Source organism: Nelumbo nucifera, chromosome 1 (genome assembly GCF_055504915.1).
Source record: "Nelumbo nucifera cultivar China Antique chromosome 1, China Antique-T2T, whole genome shotgun sequence".
Taxonomy (NCBI): Eukaryota; Viridiplantae; Streptophyta; class Magnoliopsida; order Proteales; family Nelumbonaceae; genus Nelumbo; species Nelumbo nucifera.
In genome coordinates this window covers 39207114-39233128 of record NC_142649.1, presented here as the reverse complement: position 1 = coordinate 39233128, position 26015 = coordinate 39207114, and the positions used below count along the sequence as shown (strand labels likewise).

Below are 26015 nucleotides of genomic sequence, written 5' to 3'. Positions count from 1 at the left end.
TGCTCCCACTGTTGTGTTTAGGGGCTGCAATAGGTGCTGAAGTATCAAACTGTGAACAACATCAATCAGCTTGTAGTTGAGAAGTAAGGTTAGAGGCAACTGTGAAAGAGTACAATGGCAGCAATAGGAGATGGCTACAATGATCAGAAACCTAATGTGGTAATTTCCTCCGACTACTTAGGGTTACAAATGACTTCAATTAAGCTGAATGGGGAGAACTATGTTCCATGGGCTAAATCAGTGGAAGTGTTTCTCAAGGCAAAGAAGAAAGTAAAGCATGTAAGAGATGAGAAGCCATCGGAGGACTCTCTAGGGTTTATGATTGGGAGCAAGAAGATGCTCAAATCAGGACCTGGCTGTGGAATAGTATGGAACTCAAAATTAGTGCCAACTTTATGTTCCTTGATACGGTTAAGGATATATGGGAGCATGCTAAGAAGCTATATTCTGGACAAGATAACACAACAAGAGTGTATCAGCTTTATCAGGAGTATTTTGATTTACAACAAGGAACCAAAACACTAGAAGAGTACTATGCCAGCATGAAGAATATAAGGAATGAACTCAATGTCTATCACCCCTTACTCCAGATATTAAAGTTTAGCAACAACAAAGGGAGCAACTAGATGTTACAAGATTTTTAGTGGGGCTGAAGTCGGAATATGAACCAGTTAGAGCCCAAATATTGGGGGGCTCTACTCTTCCTGCACTTGAGGAAGTATTCTCAAGACTTCATAGAATTTCTTTGGGACAGACAGAGAACTCCACACAGTCTGATAGATCAGCACTTGTGACAGCTAGAGGGGTTGGACATAGTACAAGAGGGGGAGGTCATGCTCCCCGAGGAGGCCGTGGCAGTTCCATGATTAGTCGGGGTGGTCATGACTCAGGGGGAGGCCGTGGCAGAGGGAAGAATAACTCTACAAGGAAATGTACTCATTGTGGTAGAGAGGGACACACAGTGAATTTCTGTTATGATCTACATGGCCCTCCCTCTAAATGGGCTAATCATGATGTAGCAGGTGAGGTTGATATCAGTGACAGTAAACCGGCAAACCGAACTCCTCCCACATCTACATCTACCTCTGGGAGGGAAATGGTGAGCGTACCGCGTGATGAGTATGAACGGTTCCTTCAAACTACTTCACAGCATACCACTGCCACACTTGCCCAATCAGGTATTGCTTGCATGTCATCTAAAACCTCTCCCTGGATTATTGACTCTGGAGCCTCAGATCATATGACCGGGACTCCAGGTGTGTTCTCTTCTCTTTCTGAAACCTCCACATCACAAACTGTTACACTTGCCAATGGGTTCTTATCTCCCATATGTGGTGTTGGTAATGTTGACATGGCTTCTGTGCCCTTATCATCTGTTTTATATGTCCCTAAATTTCCATTCAATCTTATGTCTGTTAGTAAAATAACCAAAGCTCTTAACTGTTCTGTTACCTTCTTTCCTTCCACTTGTGTTTTTCAGGATCTCAAGACGGGGAAGAAGATTGGTGGGGGGCATGAAGCTGGTGGACTGTATTAACTCGACGGTGGTGGATCTTCAATTGCTCTTCAGACTTCACTTACTCCTCTACAATGGCATTGCCGACTGGGACATCCATCTCTCAAGGCTCTCAAGATTTTGGTCCCGTCATTGAGTCATTTGTCAGTTTTGCAATGTGAGTCATGTAAGTTTGGGAAACATCATCGTGTGTCCTTTAGTCCAAGAGTTGAGAGTCATATGTTGAGTCCTTTTTCTTTGGTTCATTTAGATGTTTGGGGTCCAATCAAAATAGAGTCTTATAATGGGTACAAGTATTTTGTCTCCTTTATTGATGATTGTTCAAGAATGACATGGATTTACTTAATGAAAGAAAGAAGTGAATTGTTTTCCATTTTTCAAAAATTCCATGCTGAAATACGCACACAATTTGGTGTTCCAATCAAAATTCTCCGTTCAGATAATGGTCGTGAAAACTTTCTTACTTCATTTCAACAGTATTTAGAACAACATGGCATTATTCATCAGACATCATGCGCATACACCCCTCAACAAAATGGGGTAGCTGAACGGAAGAACTGTCAGCTTCTTGAAACTGCCCGGTCTATTCTTCACCACATGAATGTTCCTAAACGTTTTTGGAGTGATGTTATACTCACTGCATGTTTTCTCATTAATCGGATGCCCTCTTTCATCCTTCATGGTCGGTCCCCCTTCTCTATCTTGTTTCCCACTTTATCTTCATTCCCATTAATTCCTCGTGTCTTTGGTTGTGTGTGCTTTGTCCACAATTTGAGCTCTGGAATAGACAAGCTAGATGCACGCTCAATTAAATGTGTCTTCCTTGGCTACTCACGGACTCAAAAAGGGTACAAGTGTTATTATCTCATTACCCGGAAGTGCTATGTCTGCCCTGATGTCACCTTTTTTGAGTCAGTCCCCTTCTTCTCAAGTCCTGAAGTGCCTTCGTTTCCACCCGCACTTCCTCTTCCTCTCCCTGTCAGTGATCCAGTTCCAGATGCTGTTGTTGGAGTAGACTCATCACCTCATCCCGTGCAGATCACCACCGAACGTCCACCAATCCGGCAAGTGTATACACGTCGAACGACACCGGCCCCTCCTCCAGCTTCTACCTCATCTGCGGATCCTCTCATGGCTCCTATTGTTGAACCTTCAGACCTTGACCTACCCATTGCCTTACGGAAAGGTAAATGCAGTTCTACCCTCCATCCCATTTCCAATTTTGTTTCATTATCTCGTCTTTCTACATCACATCGCCAGTTTGTTTCCCTTTTATCCTCTATTTCCATACCTAACAATGTTCAAGAAGCTCTCAGTTCACCTGATTGGCGGCGGGCAATGGAGGAGGAACTTTCTGTTCTTCAACATACTCAAATGCGGGAACTTACTACTCTCCCACCTGGTAAGCATGCTGTGGGATGTAAATGGGTGTATACTGTGAAATACTTGCCAGATGGTAGTGTGGAGCGTCTGAAGGCCAGACTTGTTGCTAAAGGTTACTCACAGTTGTATGGAGTGGACTACATGGAGATATTCTCTCTGGTGGCTAAGATTGGTTCTGTTCCGTGTACTAATTTCCCTGGCAGTTATGTATGATTAGCCTCTGTTTCAGCTTGATATAAAGAATGCCTTTCTCCATGGTGATCTTGTGGAGGAGGTATATATGGAGCAACCACCTGGGTTTGTTGCTCAGGGGGAGGATGGTAAGGTATGCAGATTGAAGAAGGCAATTTATGGGCTGAAACAATCGCCGCGTGCTTGGTTTGGCAAGTTCAGTGGAGTGGTGAAGAGTTTTGGAATGAAGCAGTGCCAGGTAGATCACTCAGTGTTCAGCTATGACTCAGAAGCTGGGAAGATTCTATTAGTGGTCTATGTTGATGATATTGTCATTATTGACAGTGATAAATTGGGGATTGGCAAATTAAAGGTATTTCTGCAAAATCATTTCCAAACAAAAGATCTTGGAACATTGAAATATTTCTTGGGAATAGAGGTTGCCAGGTCAAAACAAGGTGTAAATTTGTGCCAAAGAAAATATGTTCTTGATCTATTGGAAGAAACAGGACTGTTAGGTGCAAAACCGGCTGAGACCCCTATGGAACCAAATGTTAAGTTGAGCAGTGATACAGGAGAAGTATTTGAAGATCCTGGAAGGTATAGACGACTAGTGGGGAAGCTGAACTATCTGACTATCACGAGACCCGACATATCCTTTGCAGTCAGTGTGGTGAGCCAATTCATGCAAAACCCTCGTATACCTCACTGGGATGCAATTCTTAGAATTGTGAGGTATCTGAAAGGAGCTCCAGGCCGTGGACTATTGTATAAACGAGGAGGAAAACTTGAAGTAGTGGGGTATACAGATGTAGACTGGGCAGGCTCAGTGAATGATAGAAAATCTACTACGGGCTATTGCACATTTCTTGGAGGAAATCTTGTGACGTGGAAGAGTAAAAAGCAGACGGTTGTGGCCAGAAGTAGTGCTGAAGCTGAGTATAGGGCCATGACACATACTACCTGTGAGTTAGTGTGGTTGAGGAATCTTCTACAAGAAATTGGGTTTCACATGGATAAACCTATGAGACTGTATTATGACAACCAAGATGCACTCCATATCTCATCCAATCCTGTATTTCATGAGAGAACAAAGCACATAGAGGTTGATTGCCACTTTGTGAGGGAGAAGGTCCTTGCTGGAGAGATAAACACAGAACATGTGGGCTCAAATGATCAATGGGCAGATTTGTTTACAAAAGCTCTAAACTCAGGGAAAGTGAACCATCTATGTAACAAGCTGGGATTATATGACATATATTCTCCAGCTTGAGGGGGAGTGTTAGAGTGAGCCGAATAGGGGTAGTTTAGTAATCTCATGTCAGTTAAGTACTTTGCTTATGTGGCTGTTTTATTAGAGTACTCTGCCCCACACTTAAGTGAGGGCAGTTTAGTCTTTGTAAGTGTAATTAGAACCTAATAAACATAAGGGGGTCGACTGAAAAGAATTCTGAATTAATGTTTCAGGGAGGTATGTTTCCCAATCTTTCTAGTTCATCTACTTGGGTTTCATCGAAGTTATTGGGGTTAGGGAAGTTTTTAGGAGTTTCAATGGGGGGGGGGGTGGAGGAGGAAACGATTAAATATCTGGAGGGGATTGAACAGCGAGTCATCCTAGAGAGGGGAAGCTGACGACAAAGAAAAGAAGTAAGAATTCAAAGAGGAGTAGAGAGATGATGAGGCTGACCTAGGGATTAAATGATAAAGCTGGTAGTAGTGAGGGATCGGTGAGGGGGGAAAGAAAAATTAATTTGGGGGGGGGGGATTTGTTTTTCTTGGTCTCGTCATGGATTTAAAATTTCTGTCTTGGAATGTAAGAGGGCTGGGGTTGAGAATGAAAGAATGGTAGGATCCATCAAGTGGACGCCATAAAGGTTGCGGAATGGGTGGGGCGAATTTCAAAAATTTCCTACCTTCTCCCAACTAGGAATCATATTCCCTAGATTTAGAATACAATATTCAAGGATCCTACTTGAACCATAATCAAACCAGATCTGTACCAAAAGATAAATGGGAGGAATATACCTGATCCGGAGAAGCAGTATCTCCCAAAGTTGGTGTTCACGCCCAAAGAATGCACCAAGATCCGTTCCTGCTGAAGATGACACAACTGTGGATGGAACAAAACCAGCAGGGTGCGTCCTACACACTGGATCCTTCGCAAGAACCCTCTGGAAGCACTAAACACTGAGTCTTTTTCAGTCTTTCTTGCAAGACTGATGTCAAGAACAGATTTCTTGACTTCCTATTTCTGCAAAGATCGAATCTTGCAAAAGTAGATGGCGGCGGCAGGAGGAGAACTCCAAGGGCGAAAAAGGCTGAACTGCTTTTTCTCTCTCTCTGGAGTATGAATGAGATCTAATCTCAATTCGCAGGGAGATTTCTTTTCACCAAAACCCTAGTTCGAATTCTGATGTATTTCCTCTTGTTTTTCTCCTCTTTTCTTCTTGATTAAGAAACCTCCTAATTAGGAGTTATCCCAATCCAAATCTGTATTTGGATAGGGGATTATCTTAATCCTATCTGCAGATTAAGTTAGTTTACTCCTGATCTTATCAGGAGGTTACCAGATTCAAATCTAATATGAATTTGGTCTCTTGGAGTGGATAAGGTTAAAGGCCCAATCCTTTTACTAACATTAATCTCAGATTCGCCCCATAGATGGGTGATCATATCAGCCTAGCTCGAAATAGGCTTTTGGCCCATTAGATGTTCAGTGTTTAACTAGTTTCTAATCTGCTGCCCAGTTGGGCTTCTTTGTATGGCGTGGGACCCAAGCATTAATCTACACACCAGCCACATGGGTTCAGCCCAGCCTTTAATACAAGGCCCAGCCGAATTCACTGAAAGACTCAGTAAACCCCTGAGCCCATCATATGGACCCTATGGGCCCAACACTTACATTAAGTGGTCCCTGGGCCAAGCCATCTTATAAAAGCCCAGGGACTGTAGGCAGGTGCAAGATTAGCCCATCAGGTATTATCCTAAATGGTCTTACACTTAACCTCTCAGCCCATAATGATCAAGCAGTGCCCGACAAGAGAGGACCTCTCCCTCGGCTGCAAGGAACAGTGCCGCACTCTCTACTCACATGGATCCCGGGAATTAAAACCATTTGCAAACAATTCGAAACCGTACATATATATATAAATATATTAATTTTGCAAAACAAAATTCCAACGATTGAAATCAACTGCCGGCAGTTTGGTTTCCATCAAGGAGAGTGCACTCCCGATCATTACCCTTTGTCCGACAAAGGGGCTGATCCTGTCACTATGATCACCCACTCAGATGAATTCTCAGACTGTCCCAACATACCCAGGTTTTGATCCCCATTTAAGGATCTCACTGATTGGCATATCAAAGACAGCCCGATCCGACACCTAGTGAAATGTCATAATCGAGTCTAGGGGTCAGGTGTAACTTTCCAATTTTGCCCATCTGTCTCCAAGGTCCAAGGCAACACTGGAAATCTGGTTTGGTTCAAGGATTCAAGTAATCCCATACTGCATGTGCCTCGGGTCTTATCTTGGTGGCTGAGACAGGCCATCCCAACACTTGGTGGCTTACCAGTATCAGCCTTGGCAGGATAAATCTCCCCAAACTTATCCAACGGCTGTGAATATTTAAAACTAACACGAGTCTCTGTAAGTGTCCAGTTTTAGGGTCTTACACAGAATTAAAGCAAACAACATGAATCAAACATGCACTTTATTTATTTCCACTAAATAACAAAAGTACATCAAATCGGATTGAAGCTAAGGGCATACAAGACTGTCTAACAGAGAAGGAAGAGAGTTGTGGTGTGTGCATCTCTGAAGAGGTCAGGTTCGAAGATTATCATGTTGCAAGAAACTAAATTGGACTATATCGATGCTGCAATAGTAAGAAGTATTTGGGGGGAGGGAGAGGTCAGATGGAAAGCTAAATTGGCTGTGGGAAGTGCAGGGGGGTTGTTGTGTCTCTGGGATCCTTCTATCTGCAGTTTAGTTTCTACTCACATTGGGAGATTCTCGGTCTCGTTAATTTTGAAACTTCCTGATGGTAATATTTGTCAAGTCACAAATGTCTATGGTCCAACAGATGGAAATCTTCAGGAGTAGTTTTGGAAAGAATTGGTTGAAGCGAGGGGTAATCTATCTTTTCCATGGGTCATTGGTGGAGATTTCAATGTCATTTTAGTTGCTGCTGAGAAAAACACTAGTGGTAGGAGGTCAAGAGGGATGCTTCAGTTTGCTGATTTCATCAACAGATTTGGAGCTGATTAATTTCCCTCTTCAGGGTAGCCGATTTACTTGGACTAACAATCAAGACACTCCCACCCTGGTGAGATTGGACAGGATTTTGGTTTCCTCGAATTGGGAAGAACTTTTTCCTGATTTTCGGCAGATTGCTCTCCCTAGGCCTGTTTCGGATCATTGTCCAATTCAGCTGGTCTGTGGATTTAGAGGAAAAACCAGTGCACCCTTCAAGTTTGAGAACGCCTGGTTTGAAGATGAGAAGTTTATTCCCTTGTTGAAGTCTGTATGGAATGAGCTGCAGGTGGAGGGTACTAGCTCTTTCATTTTGGCAAACAAACTTGGTGCAGTTAAGAAGAGGCTGAAAATCTGGAAAGCGGAAAACAAATTGAATTCTGAAACTGAAATGAGGGCTTTGTTGAGTCTTGTTAAGGAAATTGATGCTGCAGAAGAAGTAGGTCCTTTAACTGAGGAAAGCAAAGTGAAGAGGTCTCAAGCAAAAATCAAGTATGATAAGTTGGCAGTAAAAGAAGAAATTAAGTGGAGACAAAGAGCTAAAGTGGCCTAGTTAAAAGAGGGGGATAAAAACACTCATTTCTTCCATAAAATGGTAAATGCCAGAGCCAGAGTTTCTTCAGTAAGTAAGCTGGAGTGGGAGAGCAGATTGGGGGAATCTGATGCAGAATCAAAGGTAATGGCTACTAATTTCTATAAAAACCTCTCTAAAGAGAATTGGCCAACCAGACCCTTTCCAAGAGACCTTCCTTTTAAATAGCTAAATGAAGAGCAATCCTATCTCATCGAGAGACCCTTTTCGGAGGAGGAAATAAAAGCGGCCATAACTATGTTGGCGGCGGATAAGTCACCTGGGCTGGATGGGCTTACCAACCTTTTTTATGTCAAATGCTGGGATTTTGTGAGGGAAGATATTTTGAATGTTTTTCAGGCATTTTATGATAATGCTTCCCTTCAAAGAAGCTTAAATACTACCTTTATCACGCTCATCCCAAAAATTGAAGGGGTGGTTAACATCAAAGACTTCGGGCCAATCAGTTTCTTGCATAGTTTCTACAAGATCCTAGCCAAAGTTCTTGTCAAGAGAATGAAAGGGGTGTTAATGAATGTTATCTCATTTAATCAAAGTGCTTTTGTACCAGGGAGGCAGATGCTTGACTCTGTTCTTATTGCAAATGAGCTGATTCACTCAAGAAGAAGAGAGGGCTCCCCTGGTTTGATTTGCAATCTGGATATTGAAAAAGCCTATGATCATGTCAACTGGAGGTGTATTGATTTGGTGTTGCAGCATATGAAGTTTGGGTAGAAATGGAGAAACTCGATAAAAGTTTGTGTTTCCACTTCCAAATTCTCAGTGTTGGTTAATGGTCAGTTAGCAGGGTTTTTTGATAGCTCTAGGGTTTGTGTCATGGAGATTCTCACTTTGTTTTGTAGAAAGGCTGCAGAATCTGGTGAGTGGGAAGGATTTGCATTCTCCCCTGATGGAGAAAAGATCAATATCCTCCAATTTGCAGATGACACTTTATGCTTTGTGGATGCTTCTACATTCCAGTTAGAGCTGGTCCTTGGAATCCTATCTTGGTTTGAAGCAAGGTTCAAAATATTGATACGCCCGGGCGTATCGGGCGAATAGATACCTTTTTTTATGTTTTATTTATTTTTTTCGAAACAGGTTCAGGGGGCCGGTTTAGGTCTCCTCCACACCTTGAACCGGTTAGACCCCCAATAGCGGTGTATCCTCCACACCCACTATAGGGGCGTATCAGAGGGGTCTTGGAACGATACGTATCGGCCGATATGGGCCGATACGTGTCGATACTTTGAACCTTGGTTTGAAGTAATCACCGGACTGAAAGTCAACTGGAATAAAAGTCAAATCATTCCAGTGGGTCATGTATCTAATTTAGCTGATTGTGCGGAGGTTCTGGCTTGTCAAACTAAATTCCTCCCAGTGAAATATTTGGGATTGCCATTGGGTGCAAATTGTTTGGCTTCATCGATTTGGGACCCAGTTATTGAAAGATTAGAAAGGAAGTTGGCTGCATGGAAGGCTAGATATCTCTCATTTGGGGGTAGGGTTATTCTAATAAAAAGCACTCTTTCCAATTTACCTACTTACTTTCTTTTTCTCTTCCCCATCCCTATCAAAGTTGCCAAAAGATTGGAGCAGATCCAGAGGAATTTTCTTTGAAGGGGTTGGGGGAGGAGAGAAAAGTGCATCTTGTAAGCTGGGATCAAGTCTATCTTCCTAAGGCTGAGGGTGGGTTAGGCATTAGGAAAGTGAAGAATTTCAATACTGCCCTGCTATGAAAGTGGATTTGGAGGTTCTCAGCTGAAAGGGAGGCTTGGTGGAGATCTCTCATTGTAGATAAATATGGGGTGGAGTGGGGTAACTGGAGATCCAGGGATCCTCCCCTAAGTTGGGGTAGTTCCCCGTGGAAATCTATCATGAAAAGTTTCTCTGTGTTCATGGAAGGGATTACTGTTAAGATTGATAATGGGGAAAGAACAAAGTTCTGGAAGGACCCTTGGCGTTTGGATGCGACTCTAGGTGAAACTTTTCCTCATCTTTTTCAGTGTGCTCTTAATCAAGAAGCTTCTGTGGCTGAATACTGTTGTGTGACAGGTGGGTCTCTAACTTGGACTCCCATTTTTAGGAGGGACTTGTTTGACTGGGAATTAGAAGAGATTGGGGGCCTGATGGCTCTTCTTCAAAATCAGAAGATTGATCAGCAGTTGGAAGACAAATGGAGTTGGAAATGGAATTTGATTGGTGAATTTTCTGTTAAGTTCCTTGCCTCTAAATTGGGTAGTTTGGATCCTACTGATTTTCCTGCTTCTCAGATCTGGAATACTATAAGCCCTTTCAAAGTCAACTTTCTGGTATGGACGATGGCCCTGGATAAATGTCTCTCCAGAGTTAATTTGGTGAGAAGGGGCATTTAGGTTATGGATCCTTTATGTAGTCTGTGTGGGCAACATGCTGAATCGACAGATCAACTATGTATTCATTGTCCATTTTCCTCTCAGATTTGGGGATACTTTCTCAGAGTCTTGGAGTTCAGTTGGGTAATGCCTAGATCGGTTAAGGATCTCCTTGGTTGTTGGAAGGTGAGAGGCCTTAGTAAGAAAGGGAGCCTGGTGTGGAGGACTATTCCTGCTGCTGTTTTATGGTCCATTTAGGCTGAGAGGAACAGTAGAATCTTCAATAAGGCAAAAGTCTTGAAGATACCATTCAGAGAGCTGTGGGCAAACTGATTTCTTGGATTTCTGTATCTGAGGAATTTAAAAGTCTGAATTTGTCTTCTTTCTATTGTTCTGATTTCTGGCGGAAAGTGTAATTGCTGTGGTCTTCAGACTGCCCTTCTGGGTCTGATCCCAGCTTGTATATTTTTGAGTTGAATAAAATTACTTTACCTTTTACAAAAAAAAGCTTGAAGTGGATGGAGTGGAATTGGACTCTCAAGAGGAAATAGCCAATTGTTTCGTAGCCCACTTCAAATCTATTTTAAGGAAACCTCTAGCTAGCTGAGTGGAGTTGGTTGGACTGGAATGGTCTACACTTTTTGAAGAAATAAAATCTTGGTTGGAGAGGAACTGTGGGGAGGAGAAAATCCGACAAGCAGTTTTTTTAGTGGATAGATCCAAGGCATCGGGGCGAGATGACTGCACTACGGCATTCTTTCAAGACTGCTGGTATATAATTAAATGAGATTTTGTTTTTCATAGAATTTAAGGAACATTCAGTCATTAGTCGTGGAGTTAATGTACTTTCTTAGCCCTAGTCCCAAAGAAGAAAGAAGCCAAACATCCTAAAGATTTTAGACCAATCAGTTTGGTAACAAGCATCTATACAATTTTGGCTAAGGTCTTATCTTTGAGGATTAAAAAGGCACTCCCCCCCATTAGTCAAGCTCAGGGTATAGGCAAGGATTTGTTTTTAAGTTAGATCTTGAAAAGACCTATGGTTTAGTGGATTGGAGTTTTAGGAAGTGCGGATATGGTGAAAGATGGTGTAAGTGGATAGGTGGCTGCCTTAAATCTTGCAACTACTCAGTTCTAGTAAATGGGGTTGTAAAGGACTTCTTCCTAGCTTGTAAGGGTTTGAGACAAGGTGACCCGTTGTACCCTTTCCTTTTCACATTAGTTGTTGATGTATTTAGAAGACTTTTGTCAGAAGCAGACAGGGCTGGACTAATTAGAGGCTTGGAGATTAGGAAGAAATCAAGCTCCAGTAACCCACCTTCAGTTTGTAGATGATATCATAATTTTTTGTGAGGGATGTGATTTGTGGAGGGTAAGAAATCTGAGGAGTCTAATAGTTCTCTTTGAGAATGCCTCAAACTTGAAAATTAATTTCGAGAAGAGTTGTGTGGTGGGGCTAAATGTGCAGGGAAGGGATTTAGAGTCTATTGCTTCCTGTTTTAAGTCTTGTTTTTGCTTGGCCCTTGATCTATTTAGGATTCCCCCTAGGTGCAAATCCAAAGGAAACTAGGTTTCAGAATCTAGTGATGGATAAGTTTGAAAAAAAGGTTGCCGGCATGGAAAAAGAACTATATCTCTCTAGGGGGTAGAATAGCTTTGATTAGGGCTACACTTGCCAACCTACCCATTTACTTTATGTCTGTTTTTAGGATACTTGCTAGGGAAACCAAGAAGATAGAAAAGATGATGAGGGACTTCTTGTGGGAGCCAAGCGAAGAAAAAAGGATCATTTGATTAGGTGGGAAGTGGTAAGTGGAAGTAAGGAACAAGGGGGCTTAGGGTTAAGGAACCTAGTTAAAAGGAAGCTCTTTTGGGTAAGTGGCTATGGAGGTGGCCTTTGGAAAGAGTGAGACTGTGGCACGAGGTGGTGGCTAGTATCCATGGCTGTTTTGAATTTGGTTGGGATGCTGGGATATCTCGACGGGCCTCACTCACAACACCCTGGAAGGCAATTTTTGGCGTCCTCCCAAAATTCCTCAAGTTTATAAGGTATGATGTTTGCAATGGTAATTTCGTGCTTTTTTGGGAAGATGTCTGGGTGGGTAACCAACCCGTAAAAAACCTCTACCCCTCCCTCTTTTCTATTTCCCTCTATAAAAAGGAGTCTGTCTCTAGGTTTCTTTCTTCCCCCATTCCTCCGTTGTCTCTTAATTGGGATTTTGGGTTTCACAGAGGTTTGAGGGATGAGGAATTTGTCTCTGTCTCCAATCTCCTACTTCTACTTGATTCTGTTTGTCTGGACCCTCTTAAACTAGATAGAAGAATTTGGTCTTTGTATTCAAGTGGCTCATTCTCTTGTTCTTCCTTCTTTAAGTCCCTTTGTTCTACTCCTTCCCCTTTGGTGTTCCTACTTAAAGAAGTCTGGTCAATGCCTATTCCACCTAAAATTATTGGGTTTTGTTGGGAAGTTTATTATGGTAAAATTAATATTGTGGATAACTTGCAAAAGAAGAGACCTTATTTTTTATTATCCCCTAATTGGTGCATCTTATATAAAGTGCAGAATGAGACTGTTTTCACCTATTGATCTCTTGCTCCTTTATTGAAGAGATATGGAATTGGGTTTTTATGCTATTTGGGTGCAGGTGAAACTTGCCATCTGAAGTAAATATGCTCTTCGACCTGTCTACTTTTGGATGGCCAACTAAGAGAGGGAAGTTAATGTGGAAATGTATTAGGGCAGCTCTCTTACGGACCATTTGGGAGGAAAGAAATGCTAGAATTTATCAGGAGAAGGAGAGAAGCATTGCTGAAATAAAGGAGTGTATACTGACAAGGGTAATCCTTTGGTTAAAAACTACTGATCTCTTTGTGGATTACTCTAGTGATGATCTTCGAAGGAGTTGGGCAGCAGTGGCCTCCACTAAATCCAAGGAAAATAAACCTCAAGTAAGATGGATTCTGCCTTCGGAAGGGGTTGTAAAGTTGAACTTTGATGGGAGCAGTCAAGGCAATCCAGGACCTTCAGGTATGGGAGGGATCTTGAGGAATAAGGATAGTAATATTCTTTCCTTATTCTCAGGACCAGTGGGCTTTGGAGATTCAACAAGGGCTGAACTACGTGCTGTGGTACAAGGACTACAGATTGCCAACCAACTTGGAGTGACTAACTTGATAGTTGAAGGAGACTCTAAGGTGATAGTGTGATGGTTGTCGGACCCAGATACTGTTGTTTGGGGCTATAGGGACATCATCAAAAAAGTCAAATGGCTCACAAGAACCATGGTGATTAGTTTTCAGTGGGTTAGCAGATCAGCCAATACTATGGCAGACTCTCTAGCTAAACGAGGGGCTTCAAGGGATTCTTTGTTTTGAGCTACCTTGTAACAATCTGGAAAAAGAGTTGGAATTGATCCATCCTTGAGGGGAGGCAACACCTTGTGCCTCCTCTTAGGGTGTTTGTTTCTATTTAATAAAATTTACAGTCATTCATCAAAAAAAAAAAAAAAAATCTGTATTACTTTTAACAGACAAGCCACCTAGGGAGACTGAGCAAGAAGTATTTACTGTATTATATACCGGGAACATGCAATTGTTTGGGATTGTTTGTATCTTTTTTGCAATTTACCATATTTATATTGACTACTTTCATATTTTATTAGAACCATCAAAATGGGATAAAAAGTACAAAGAAGAAAGTGACAGACAAAAGCAAGTAACCCATAGAAGAAGTAACAGGTCTCAACCAACCATTGAAAAAAGGCCCTGATCTAATAATAGCTACAAAAAAAAAAAATGCTACCTCACAAGACCATCCAATCCCAAAAGAAAGGGATAGCAACTCCCTAATAAAGCTAGCTTTATCAACTTCTGATCTCACAGGACTGTCTGCTAGAATGTTAATTGATCTTTGTATCCAACTAAACACAATGCTCACTTTAGCTGCTAAAGGCCTAGTTTCCTGAACATGATGATGCAACAACTATGGACCTTCCACCTCTCCCCTCATTTTCACAACCACCTCACCTGTTTGTTTACATATGCATTTGTTCAGTTTATTCAGTATAAATTTCATTCTTAATTTTGGTTCTTTTGCATTTTCCTTCTGGTGTTTTGGTCTGTCTATAGTTTGAAAGTTTGCTTGAACTTGATTTGAAGTTTTTGTCTCGTGTGACTTGGGAGATCAATAACTGATTAACTACTTTTGCTCCACTTTCCTTGTATTTCAGAACTAAGAAAGTTGATATCTTTACCAGTAGACTCTTGGATATTCATTCGAAGATGTTAGAAATCAATAAGAAAGAGGTGATCTATTGTATTTAACATATAGTGAACTTGTTGTTTGGTCTAAAGGAAAGTGGAAATGGGGTATGCTGATAATGGTGAACAAATACTAAGCCTGTTTCAATCACTGTGACAGGAAATACGTCTGGGTTTGCATCGCTCAGATTATATGTTTGATGCTCAAACTAATCTACTATTCCAAATAGAGCTCAACACTATTTCATCTTCATTCCCTGGTCTTAGTTGTCTTGTCAGTGAGCTTCACAGGTTAAGTAATTCTCTATTTATCTTAGATCTTAGAATACTTGATACTTGCCCAATATCCTTTTAATTGGTTTTCTTTTGTCTAATATCCCTGTTTGTTGATACCATATTGCTTCTTACAGTCTATTGAAATGGGACAAGCGTATAACATGTGGAGGGATGTGAACACAGCAATAAAAAGTAATGAGGGATGACTAAAATGTATTTAAATAATAGATGTTCATTTTGCAGGAACTTACTTCGTCACCATGGAGAGCACCTTGGATTAGATCCAACAAGGATCCCTGCGAACAATGCTGTCAATCAATATGCAGATGCATTAGCTAGAGCTTGGAATGAGTATAATGATTCAAGGTTGGAGCTAACCACAATTGCTTTTCCTGCCTTCGTCTCTGTACTCGAGGAAGTCTATTACTCTATTATGGGGTTTTGCTGCCTTCTTTTTAAGATCAAGTGTTTCTAATTCTAGATTTAACTGTACAGGGCTGTCATTATGATTGTGGTCCAAACTGAAGAACGTAACATGTATGACCAACATTGGCTTTGTTTCACGTTGAAGGAGAAATATCCTTTTTATCTTCAGAATTGCCTCTTTTTGTTAAATTTATAAATTGAAATTTAGATGTTTCAAAAGCAATAACAACTTATAGTCTAAGATTTTCAGTATGGATGGTTGGGTACATGCACAGATATTTTTGAGTCAAGTGGGGAAATGACTGTTCTTTACCTGAGTCCAGAAATGGATATAGATAGATATACATAAGGGTGTTCCCATCTTTGTGCTATATATACAATAATGCAATAGTTACAAAGTCCTAACTCCTTTGGTAATATTCATTAAAATATACTTCACATACCTATGCCATATATACATGAAGACATATATGCTTATATACATAAACATTCAGTCTTGCACATATTCATTTCTTTATGTTTTTATATATGTTTGTTTGTTTATGCACAGATAATGGTTTCTAATCCAATCAATTAGAGAAGCTCCTTAGACTACTCTACCTATTTCTGCAATGTGGAATCCTGTAACTGATCTGAACCATCTATTTTTTTTATCAATATCTGAAACCATCTATCAGATAGGGGACCCTTTGGATCGATCACTTGTTCACTCTTATGGTTCACATTATCCCTGTATCCCACCTTGTATGAAGTTTACCCTCAGTGATATGCAAAGTTTCAGTATTTTATCTAATAGTGCACCCAGAGAATGGCTTATTTTGGCCACATGGTTTGGGGATTTAAGCTGAAATTAACCCTATAAATAGAGAACAATGAAAACCATGTGGGGCACCTTTGGGCTTTCAAACATATTGCCACATAGAAGATTCCTGGGTTCTTTACACTCCTTTACTAAATGACCCAAATAGAAGACATCAAGACAGTAAGAATGTTCTCAGTGGTTAAGAAAAAATAAAAATGATACAACAATACATTAAAAAATAACATATGAGAAATATATATCTTAAAAATATCCTGACAGGACCAGGTACACATCTTATGCATTGTACCATGAATGTCGAAGTTTCTGGATGCCATAGACTTTATACATAGAAATAGATGATTTTTTTTTATCAGCAAAGAAGAATTAATTTTATTAATCAGTGAAAAGGCGTAGCCAAATTACAATACAGCCAATATTCCAGCAAATCCCAAATCCAAAAAAACTACAATTGAGCCCAAAACAGCTGCTGCCTATGAACCCCCCTGCTTAGCTAAAGAATCAGCCATTCCATTTGCAGTCCTTCTGATCCAAGTGAATGAGGCATTGAGTTCCCTTGCCAAACTTTCTATCTCTCTTAGTGTGTGTCTATATATCCAGGGACCATTACACCTTGTAGTAGGGGTGGATTTGAGTCGAGCCAAGCTGAATACTTGGCTATTCGAGCTCGGCTCATTGAAATAGTGTTAGGCTCGAGTTCAAGCTCGAGCTCTGTTGTAAGGCTTACTTAATAGCTGCTGTTACAGTTACAGTTACAGTTACAATTACTTGTTTTTTCTTCTTTCTTTTCTCTTATTATTTTGATTCTAGGATATGCCGCCAGGGGCATACTTGTAATTTTAGATTCTTTTATGAAGTTAATATAAATAGAAAACTGGCGGCTGCCAGTAGATGCTTTTCTCTCTCAACCGTACCTCTCTCTTCCTCTTTCTCTCTTTCTCTCTCTCTCCCAATCCCCACGAATCACACATGGTATCAGAGCAGGTTCTCTGGGTTGAAAAAGACCTATGATCCCTCCTGCTCAGTTCTTAAAAGTGTTTGGACGTGGCTGTTTCTGCAGAAACCCTAGCAGGTGTCTGGCGGCGGTTTCTGCAGAAACCTTAGCAGTTTCTAGCGGCTGTTTCTGCAGAAACCCTAGCAGTGTTTGGCAGCAGTTTTTTGGGAAACCCTAGCAGTTTCTGGCGACAGCTTTTGTGATCTCTTTTTCCGGGCCGTAATAGCAAGAAAACCCTAGTTGGAGAAGGGTGATGCTGATGCAGGCTCCTCTGTTCGATGCTGTGAAGTCAAGTTCAGATTAGCACCTTCGTACAAGTGCTGAACAGGTGTGGTTTTTTGTTTCAGTTTGTCCCAGCCTTCTTTGGCCAATGGTGCGTAGGGCTCATGCCTTGATTATATAGTTATTTGTTTGGATGTTGGATGGTTAGAGTGTGTGAACTACAATCAGACTGATTGTAATGTCTGTATTGGTGGTGCTGAACCGATTACCGGACTGATTTATTGTTCTGTTTGGACGTTGTGTTGACTGAACCCCTTGTTCTTAGCTGTATTCCCTGTGTTCTCAACAATATTTAGTGTTCTTTTGCTCACATTCTAGGAGTAAACCCTGAGTTGTTCACATTCTGATTGTGGCGGCTGTGCTGTTGGGTGATATTTGAACTGGTTTTCAGTAGTATTCAATGGCAAGTCATGAGTTAACTTCATCGGGGGCTACACCAACCTGCAACACAGCGGGTATGGGAGGTGAAAACATGGTTTTCCCATGCCAATTACCCCTTTAAACGGTCTGAACTACCTGGAGTGGGCTAAGAGTGTAAAACTCTATGTAACGGCAAGGGGTAAAGCTGGTTATATCAATGGAAGGGTGAAAGAACCCAAGGGTGAGACGGCTGAACATGATAGGTGGGACCAAGAAAACAGTATGGTGATGTCTTGGCTGCTCGCAGCCATGGAACCTGATGTGAAAAAGAATTTTATGTGGGCAGACACCGCCAGTGAGATCTGGGAACAGGCCAGAACTACCTATTCTGAGCAAAGGCATTACGCCAAGGTTTACCAGTTGCAAGCTGAATCCTCAACATGTAAACAGGGAAACTGTAGCTTGTCCTCATACTATTCAGCCCTTACCTCCATATGGAAGGAGTTGGACCATTATCAGGCCATAGAGTGGAAGCACGATGATGATGCTAAGGCCTACAAGAAGCTGGTCTCTCAGCAACGGGTGTTTGCTTTTTTGTTGGGACTGAACCCTGCATATGAATCGTTGAGGGTGCAGATCCTAGGAAGCAAAGAGTTGCCTACGGTTCACGAGGTATACTCCCTTGTCCAATCTGAAGAAAGCAGGCGGAATGTGATGGTTACAGCTAAGGGGGAGCAACAAGTTGCCTTGGCTGTAATGAATAATAGCTCAACAGGAAAGAAAAGTGACCCTAATAAGGCGAATGATAAAGATAAGCTATTCTGTACCCACTATAGGCGTTCTTGACATACACGTGACACTTGTTGGGACATCTACGGGAAATCCAAGTGGGCAGCAAAGAATCAAGAACAGGGTAAAGGTCATTTGAAGAAAATGAGCACAACACATGTGGCAACCCAAAACACTCAAGTTGCCGATAGTACCCGGGACCACCCTAATAAGTCTGACCCCAAGGAGGATATAATGAATTCATTCAGAGAGCACCTGGAATCTTATGGTAGGGCCTTGTGGCAAATGGACAACTCAGTCACTGGTACTCCCACCACTTCTTTTGCATCCACTTCAGGTAATATGGCTTCTGCATTCAATGTTACTCCCACAGATTCCCCTTGGATCATTGACTCAGGGGCCTCCAACCACATGACCGGTAAGCCTAACTTATTCTAGTCTTATAGCCTTTTGTCAGGAAGGGATAGAGTGAGACTTGCAGATGGTTCTTTTTCTTTCCTTACAGGCCAAGGATCCATATCCCTTCCCCATGGCCTTAACCTGAATTGTGTATTGCATGTCCCTCAGTTTCCCATAAACTTGCTTTCAATTAGTAGCATTACAAGCTCCTTGAATTGTAGTGTGACCTTTTTTGCTGACTCGTGTTTTTCAGGATCTAACTTCTGGGAGGACGATTGGTAGAGGAGGCCTAGTGGATGGTCTCTACATTCTTGACAACAAAGCTGGTCTCTCGGTGTCATCCTCAGAGTCGCATAGTCAGTCAAATAAGAGTCAAATTTTCTTATGGCATAGTCGTTTAGGTCATGTTTCTTTCGACATAATAAAATGTTTGTTTCCAGTTTTATTTAAGTCATGTTCAGTGTCAGAGTTCATGTGTCAAACGTGTCAGTTGAGCAAACAATGTCGAACAACTTTTCACTCAAGCAATAAAAGATCAAATGTTCCTTTTCATGTTGTGTATTCTGATGTATGGGGGCCTACCAATGTACTCTCTGAGGGCGGATATAAGTACTTTGTTACATTGATCGATGATTACTCTCGCTATACATGGGTAATTCCTATGCGTAGCAGAGTCGAGGTTCCGAAGATAGTGAAAGACTTTCAGAGGATGGTGTTTACGCAGTTCCATGTTGAAATACAGATCTTCCAATCTGATAATGCGAAGGAATACTTCCATGGGGAGCTCAATGAGTTCTTCACCTCCCACGGATCTATTCATAGGAGCTCATGCGCCAAAACACCACAACAAAATGGTGTTGCAGAAAGGAAAAACAGACACCTTCTTGAGGTAGCTCGCTGGATGATGATACACATGAATGTCCCAAAAAAGTTTTGGGTGGATGCTATACTTGCAGTTGCGTATGTCATCAACCGCATGCCCTCCAGAGTGCTGATCTACATGGCCCCTCATCAGTTGTTGTACCCTCAGTCTCCTTTATTTTCCATCCCCATGAGAGTCTTTGGTTGTCGGGCCTTTGTCCATTGTAGTTTCTTGTGATGATTGAGAGAGAGAGAGAGAGAGAGAGAGAGAGAGAGAGAAAAGAGAGGTATGGATGATACACAGAAAAGCAAAACTCAGTACTGGCAGTTGCCAGTCTTCTATTTATATTAATCTTTATAGAAAAGGCAAAATTACAAGTATGCCCCTAGTGGCATATCCTAGGATTGTTAGACATTCTTTGTATGCCCTTAGCTTCAATCAGAATGATGTACTTTTGACATTTATTGTAAATGAATAAAGTGCATATTTGATTAATGTTCTTATGGTTTGTTTCTGTGTTATACCCTTAAACTAGACACTTAATGAGACTCGTGTTAGTTTAGAATGTTCACAGCCGGTGGGTCGGTCTGGGGAGACCTATCCTGATAAGGCTAACACTGATGAGCCACCAAGTCGGTTGGGGTGGCCTGTCTCAGCCGCCAGGGTGAGACCCAAGGCACATGCAGTGTAGGATTAATTGAATCTTTGAACCAGACCAGATTTCCAGTATTGCCCTGGACCTTGGAGACTAATGGGCAAAACTGGAAAGTTACACCTGACCCCTAGACTCGATTATGATACTGCACTAGGTGTCGGATTGGGCTGTCTTTGATGTACCAATCAATGGGTCAAAACCTGGGTATGTTTGGACAGTCTGAGAATTCATCTAAGTGGGTGATCATAGTGACAGGATCAGCCCCTTTGTCAAACAAAGGTAATGATCGGGGATGCACTCTCTCTGATGGAAACCAAGACTGCCGGCAGCCGATTTCAATCGTTGAGATTTGTTTTGCAAAATATATTTTATATGAGATATTAAAGTATACATGTTACGGTTTCTAAAATGTTTGCAAAAGGTTTTAATTCCCGGGATCCATATGAGCAGAGAGTGCAACACTGTTCCTTGCAGCCGAGGGAGAGGTCCTCTCTTGTCGGGCAGTGCTTGATCATTTTGGGCTGAGAGGTTAGGTGTAAGGCCACTAAGGGTAATGCCTGATGGGCTAATCTTGCATCTGCCCACAGTCCCTGGGTTTTTATAAGGTGGCTTGGCCCAGGGACCACTTAATGTAAGTGTTGGGTCCAATAGAAGCCCATGTGATGAGTTTTAGGGGGTGCACTGTCCACAACAGTGTATTCGGCTAGGCCTTGTAACAAAGGTTGGGCCGAACCCATGTGGCTGATGTGTAGATCAATGCTTGGATCCCACGCCATACAAAGAAGCCCAATTGGGCAGCAGTTTGGAAGTAGTTTTGAGTACATAGACTTATTGGGCCTAAAGCCCATTTTGAACTGGCCTAATTTGATTAGTTAAATAGATGAGGCGGATCTGGGATTAAATCAGCAGATAGGATAGAGTCCTACCCTATCCACTCAGAGAGATCAGATCTGAATTCAGATCTGGAAACCTCCTGATAAGATCAGGAGAAGGCTGATCTAATCTGCAGATAAGATAGGGGTCTTATCCTTATCACTTAAAGAGAGTCCAAATTCAGATAATGATCTGAATTAGGAAACTCCTGATAAGATCAGGAGCTGATCTCTTTAAGCCTATAAAAGCAAGAGGGGGGCGAACCATCCAAACAATCCCAGAAGTTCCAGAGATACTAGATCTCGAATTATAGAGAGAAGAATACACCTGCACCTTCTCCTTGTGATCCCTTCTTGCCGCTGCCTTACTGCCAGTTCATTCTCCAACATTGTAGGAGTAGTCAAGATTGGATCTTGATATCAGTCTTTGCTGAAAGGTTGATAGGAAGTTGTGCTCACTACCTCCATTGGATTTTTGCTGAAGAATTCGGTTCGTGGGACGGACCCTGCTGATTCTGCTCCTCCATCCACTATGTCATCTTCAGTGGGAGCAGTTTTTGGTGATCATCTTTGGGTGTGAACACCTCCATTGAGAGATACTATTTCTCTGTATCAGGTATATTCCTCTCCCACTGTTTCGTTTCAAATCTGGTTCGGTTTATGGTTCAAGATTGATCCTTGAAAAATATGATTTTTCCAAAATAGGGAATACGATTCCCAGTTGAAGGGAGAGAAATTTTTGAAATTCGCCCACCCTAATCCGCACCTTTTGGGCGTCCATGTGATGGATCTGACATCCCTTCAAGGATAAGAACAATAAGAAAAGAAAGAAAGAGAGGACTAGTAGCTAAAACTGTCACTAACATCAGTTACAAGGAACACTCAAGCCTTACAACACTCCCCCTCAAGTTGGGCTGAAGATGTCTATGATGCCCAGCTTGTCACATAGCTCATTGTGCCGTGAACACGGAAGTCCTTTTGTGAGGACATCAGCAAGTTGTTCCTTGGAGTTGACATAAGGGATACAAATTTCCCTTTTTTCCAGTTTCTCTCTTATGAAATGCTTATCCACCTCAATATGATTAGTCGTCTCATGTAGGACCGGGTTGCTGGCGATGTTTATTGCAGCCTTGTTGTCACAGTAAAGAGACATAGGATTATGAACAGCAACTCCAAGCTCACCTAGGAGGTTCTTTAGCCAAAGGACTTCAGCCACCCCATGTGCCATAGCTCTATACTCAGCTTCTGCACTTGATCTTGCTACCACACTTTGCTTCTTGCTCTTCCAGGTCAGCAAATTTCCTCCCACAAATGTGCAATACCCACTGGTGGACTTTCTATCATCCATGGCTCCTGCCCAATCAGCATCTGTAAAGACTTCCACCTTTAGGTGATTGTGTTTACTGAATAGTAGGCCTGTTCCTGGATGTTTCTTCAGGTATGTAAGGACTCTCTCTGCTGCCTCCATGTGTGGCTTCTTAGGAGAGTGCATTAACTGGCTCAGAACTCCAACTGAATAGGCAATATCTGGACGGGTCATGGATAGATAAATCAGCTTTCTCACTAACCTTTGGAACTGCTTTACATCTTTCAGAGGTTCACCAATACAGTCACCTAGCTTGTGGTCCGCATCCATAGGGGTGTCTGCCGGCCTTGCACCTAACTTACCTGTATCCCATAATAGATCAAGGGTGTATTTCTTTTGAGAGACAAAGATACCCCTTTTTGAACGGGCAACTTCGATCCCAAGGAAATACTTTAGGAGTCCTAGATCTTTCACTTCAAATTTGGATGCAAGGAATTGTTTCAATTTCTGTATCTCTGAACTCCAACTCCCTATAATGATGATATCGTCTACATACACTATCAATACGGCAACCTGCTCCTGACATCTCTTCACAAAAAGTGTATGATCAGACTAGCACTGTTGGAACCTCATCTCTTGAACTGGCATGTGAAACTTACTGAACCAGGCTCTGGGAGACTGTTTTAAGCCGTAGAGAGACTTTTGTAGCTTGCACACCTTGTTTTCACTTCCCTTGGCAGAGAATCCAGGAGGTTGAACTATGTATACCTCTTCTTCAAAGTCACCATTCAGGAAGGCATTCTTTATGTCCAGTTGATGCAATTCCCAGTCAAAGTTAGCAGCTAAGGATAGGAGAACCCTAATGGAGTTCATCTTATCCACCGGGGCAAAAGTCTCATCATAGTCAACTCCATATACCTGTGTGTACCCTTTGGCTACTAGTCTTGCTTTGTACCTTTCAACTGTTCCATCTGCCTTGTGCTTAACTGTGAACACCCATTTGCACCCCACGGGTTTTTTCCCCTCTGGAGGATCAACCAATTCCCAAGTCTGATTTTTGTGGAGGGCATCAATCTCCTCCTTCATGGCATATATCCACTCAGGGTATTTTAAGGCTTCTGCAGCATTCTTGGGAACAGGGATGCAGTCAACTGCCGATAGGAAGGCTCGGTACGAGGGAGAGATGTGGTCATAGGAAACAAAGTGGGTAATGGGGTGTTTGGTAGTGCACGACCTGACTCCCTTTCGTTGAGCAATAGGGATGTCTAGGTCGTCCACATTGGGAGAAGGGTTAGGGGTTGGACTTACCTCCTGGGATTCTGATGATGTCAGTTGCTCAGTGTTTGGTTGCTCCACATTTCTATCACACTGCTGATCTCTCCGACGAGTACGCTGGAAGACACGGAAGGGAGTGAGGTCTGGAAAAGAAGGAAGAGACACCTAAACCTGCTTCTCCTCTTCCACACTACGGCTCTCCCCCTGAGGAGGAGGGAAGAACGGATCGGACTCAAAGAAGGACACATCCATAGACACAAAGTATTTACGACTGACTGGATCAAAGCACCGATACCCCTTTTGAGAGGATGGGTACCCCAGGAAGACACAAGGAATGGACCGAGGGTCTAACTTACCTTTGGATGGAGACAAATCATGGACAAAGGCCCAACAACCAAAGACTCTCATGGGGATGGAAAATAAAGGTGACTGAGGGTACAGTAACTAATGAGGGGCCATGTAATTCAATACTCTGGAGGGCATGCGGTTGATGACCTACGCAGCTGTAAGTATAGCATCCACCCAAAACCTTTTTGGGACATTCATGTGGAACATCATCCCGCGGGCTATCTCAAGGAGGTGTCTGTTTTTTCTTTCTGCAACCCCATTTTGCTGTGGTGTTTTGGCACATGAGCTTCTGTGAATAGACCCATGGGAGGCGAAGAACTCATTTAGCTCCCCATGGAAGTATTCCTTCGCATTATCGGATTGGAAGATCTGTATTTCAACATGGAACTGTGTAAACACCATCCTCTGGAAGTCTTGCACTATCTTTGGAACCTCGTCTCTGCTACGCATAGAGATTACCCATGTATAGCGAGAGTAATCATCAATCAATGTAATAAAATACCGATATCCACCCTCAGAGGTTACATTTGTAGGCCCCCATACATCAGAATACACAATATGAAAAGGAACATTTGATCTTTCATTGCTTGAATGAAAGGTTGTTCTACATTGTTTACTCAACTAACACGTTTGACACATGAACTCTGACACTGAACACGACTTAAATAAAAGTGGAAACAAACATTTTATTACTTCGAAAGAAACATGACCTAAACGACTGTGCCACAACAAAATTTGACTCTTATTTGACTGACTATGTGACTCTGAGGATGACATGGAAAGATCAGCTTTGTTGTCGAGAATGTAGAGACCGTCCACCAGGCTTCCTCTACCAATCGTCCTCCCAGAAGTTAGGTCCTGAAAAACACATTAATCAGCAAAAAAGGTTACACTACAGTTTAAAGAACTTGTAATGCTACTAATTGAAAGCAAATTTATGGGAAGTTGAGGGACATGCAATACACAATTCAGGTTAAGGCCATAGAGAAGGGATATCGATCCTTGACCTGCAATGGAAGAAAATGAACCATCTGCAAGTCTCAATCTATCCCTTCCTGACAAAAGGCTATAAGAATGGAATAGGTTAGCCGTACCGGTCATGTGATTTGAGGCCCTGAGTCAATAATCCAAGGGGAATCTGTGGGAGTGACATGAAACGCAGAAGCCACATTACCTAAAGTAGATGCAAAAGAGGTAGAGGGAGTACCAGTGACTGAGCTGTCCAATTGTCGCAATGCCCTACCATAAGATTCCAGATGCTCTCTGAATGAATTCATTATATCCTCCTTGGGGTCAGGTTTATTAGGAGGGTCCCGGGTACTACCGGCAACCTGGGGTTGCTGTTAGACAGTTTTGTATGCCCTTAGCTTCAATCAGAATGATGTACTTTATGAGTTTATTGTAAATGAATAAAGATACATATTTGATTCATGTTCCCTTGGTATGTTTCTATGTAATACCCTTAAACTGGACACTTAATGAGACTCGTGTTAGTTTAGAATGTTCACAGCCAGTGGGTCGGTCTGGGGAGACCTATCCTGACAAGGCTGACACTGTAGTGCCACCAAGTCGGTTGGGGTGGCTTGTCTCAGCTGCCAGGGTGAGACCCTAGGCACATACAGTGTAGGATTAATTGAATCTTTGAACTGGACCAGATTTCCAGTATTGCCCTGGACCTTGGAGATTGATGGGCAAAACTGGAAAGTTACACCCGACCCCTAGACTCGATTATGATACTACACTAGGTGTCGGATTGGGCTGTCTTTGATGTACCAATCAGTGAGATCCTTAGCGGGGGTCAAAACCTGGGTATGTTGGGGCAGTCCGAGAATTCATCTGAGTG

At 42.1% G+C, this 26015-nt stretch overlaps 1 protein-coding gene across 1 annotated transcript in view; it reads left to right on the top strand.

The window, feature by feature from the left end:
• LOC104590779 (glutathione synthetase, chloroplastic-like) overlaps positions 1–26015 on the top strand; it is a 79758-nt gene that overhangs the window by 24758 nt on the left and 28985 nt on the right. The window contains exons 3-6 of the mRNA XM_088896478.1: positions 14478–14553; positions 14669–14799; positions 15028–15150; positions 15280–15361. Of these exons, the coding sequence (XP_088752604.1) occupies positions 14478–14553; positions 14669–14799; positions 15028–15150; positions 15280–15361 (412 nt within the window). The remainder of the gene's footprint in view (positions 1–14477; positions 14554–14668; positions 14800–15027; positions 15151–15279; positions 15362–26015) is intronic.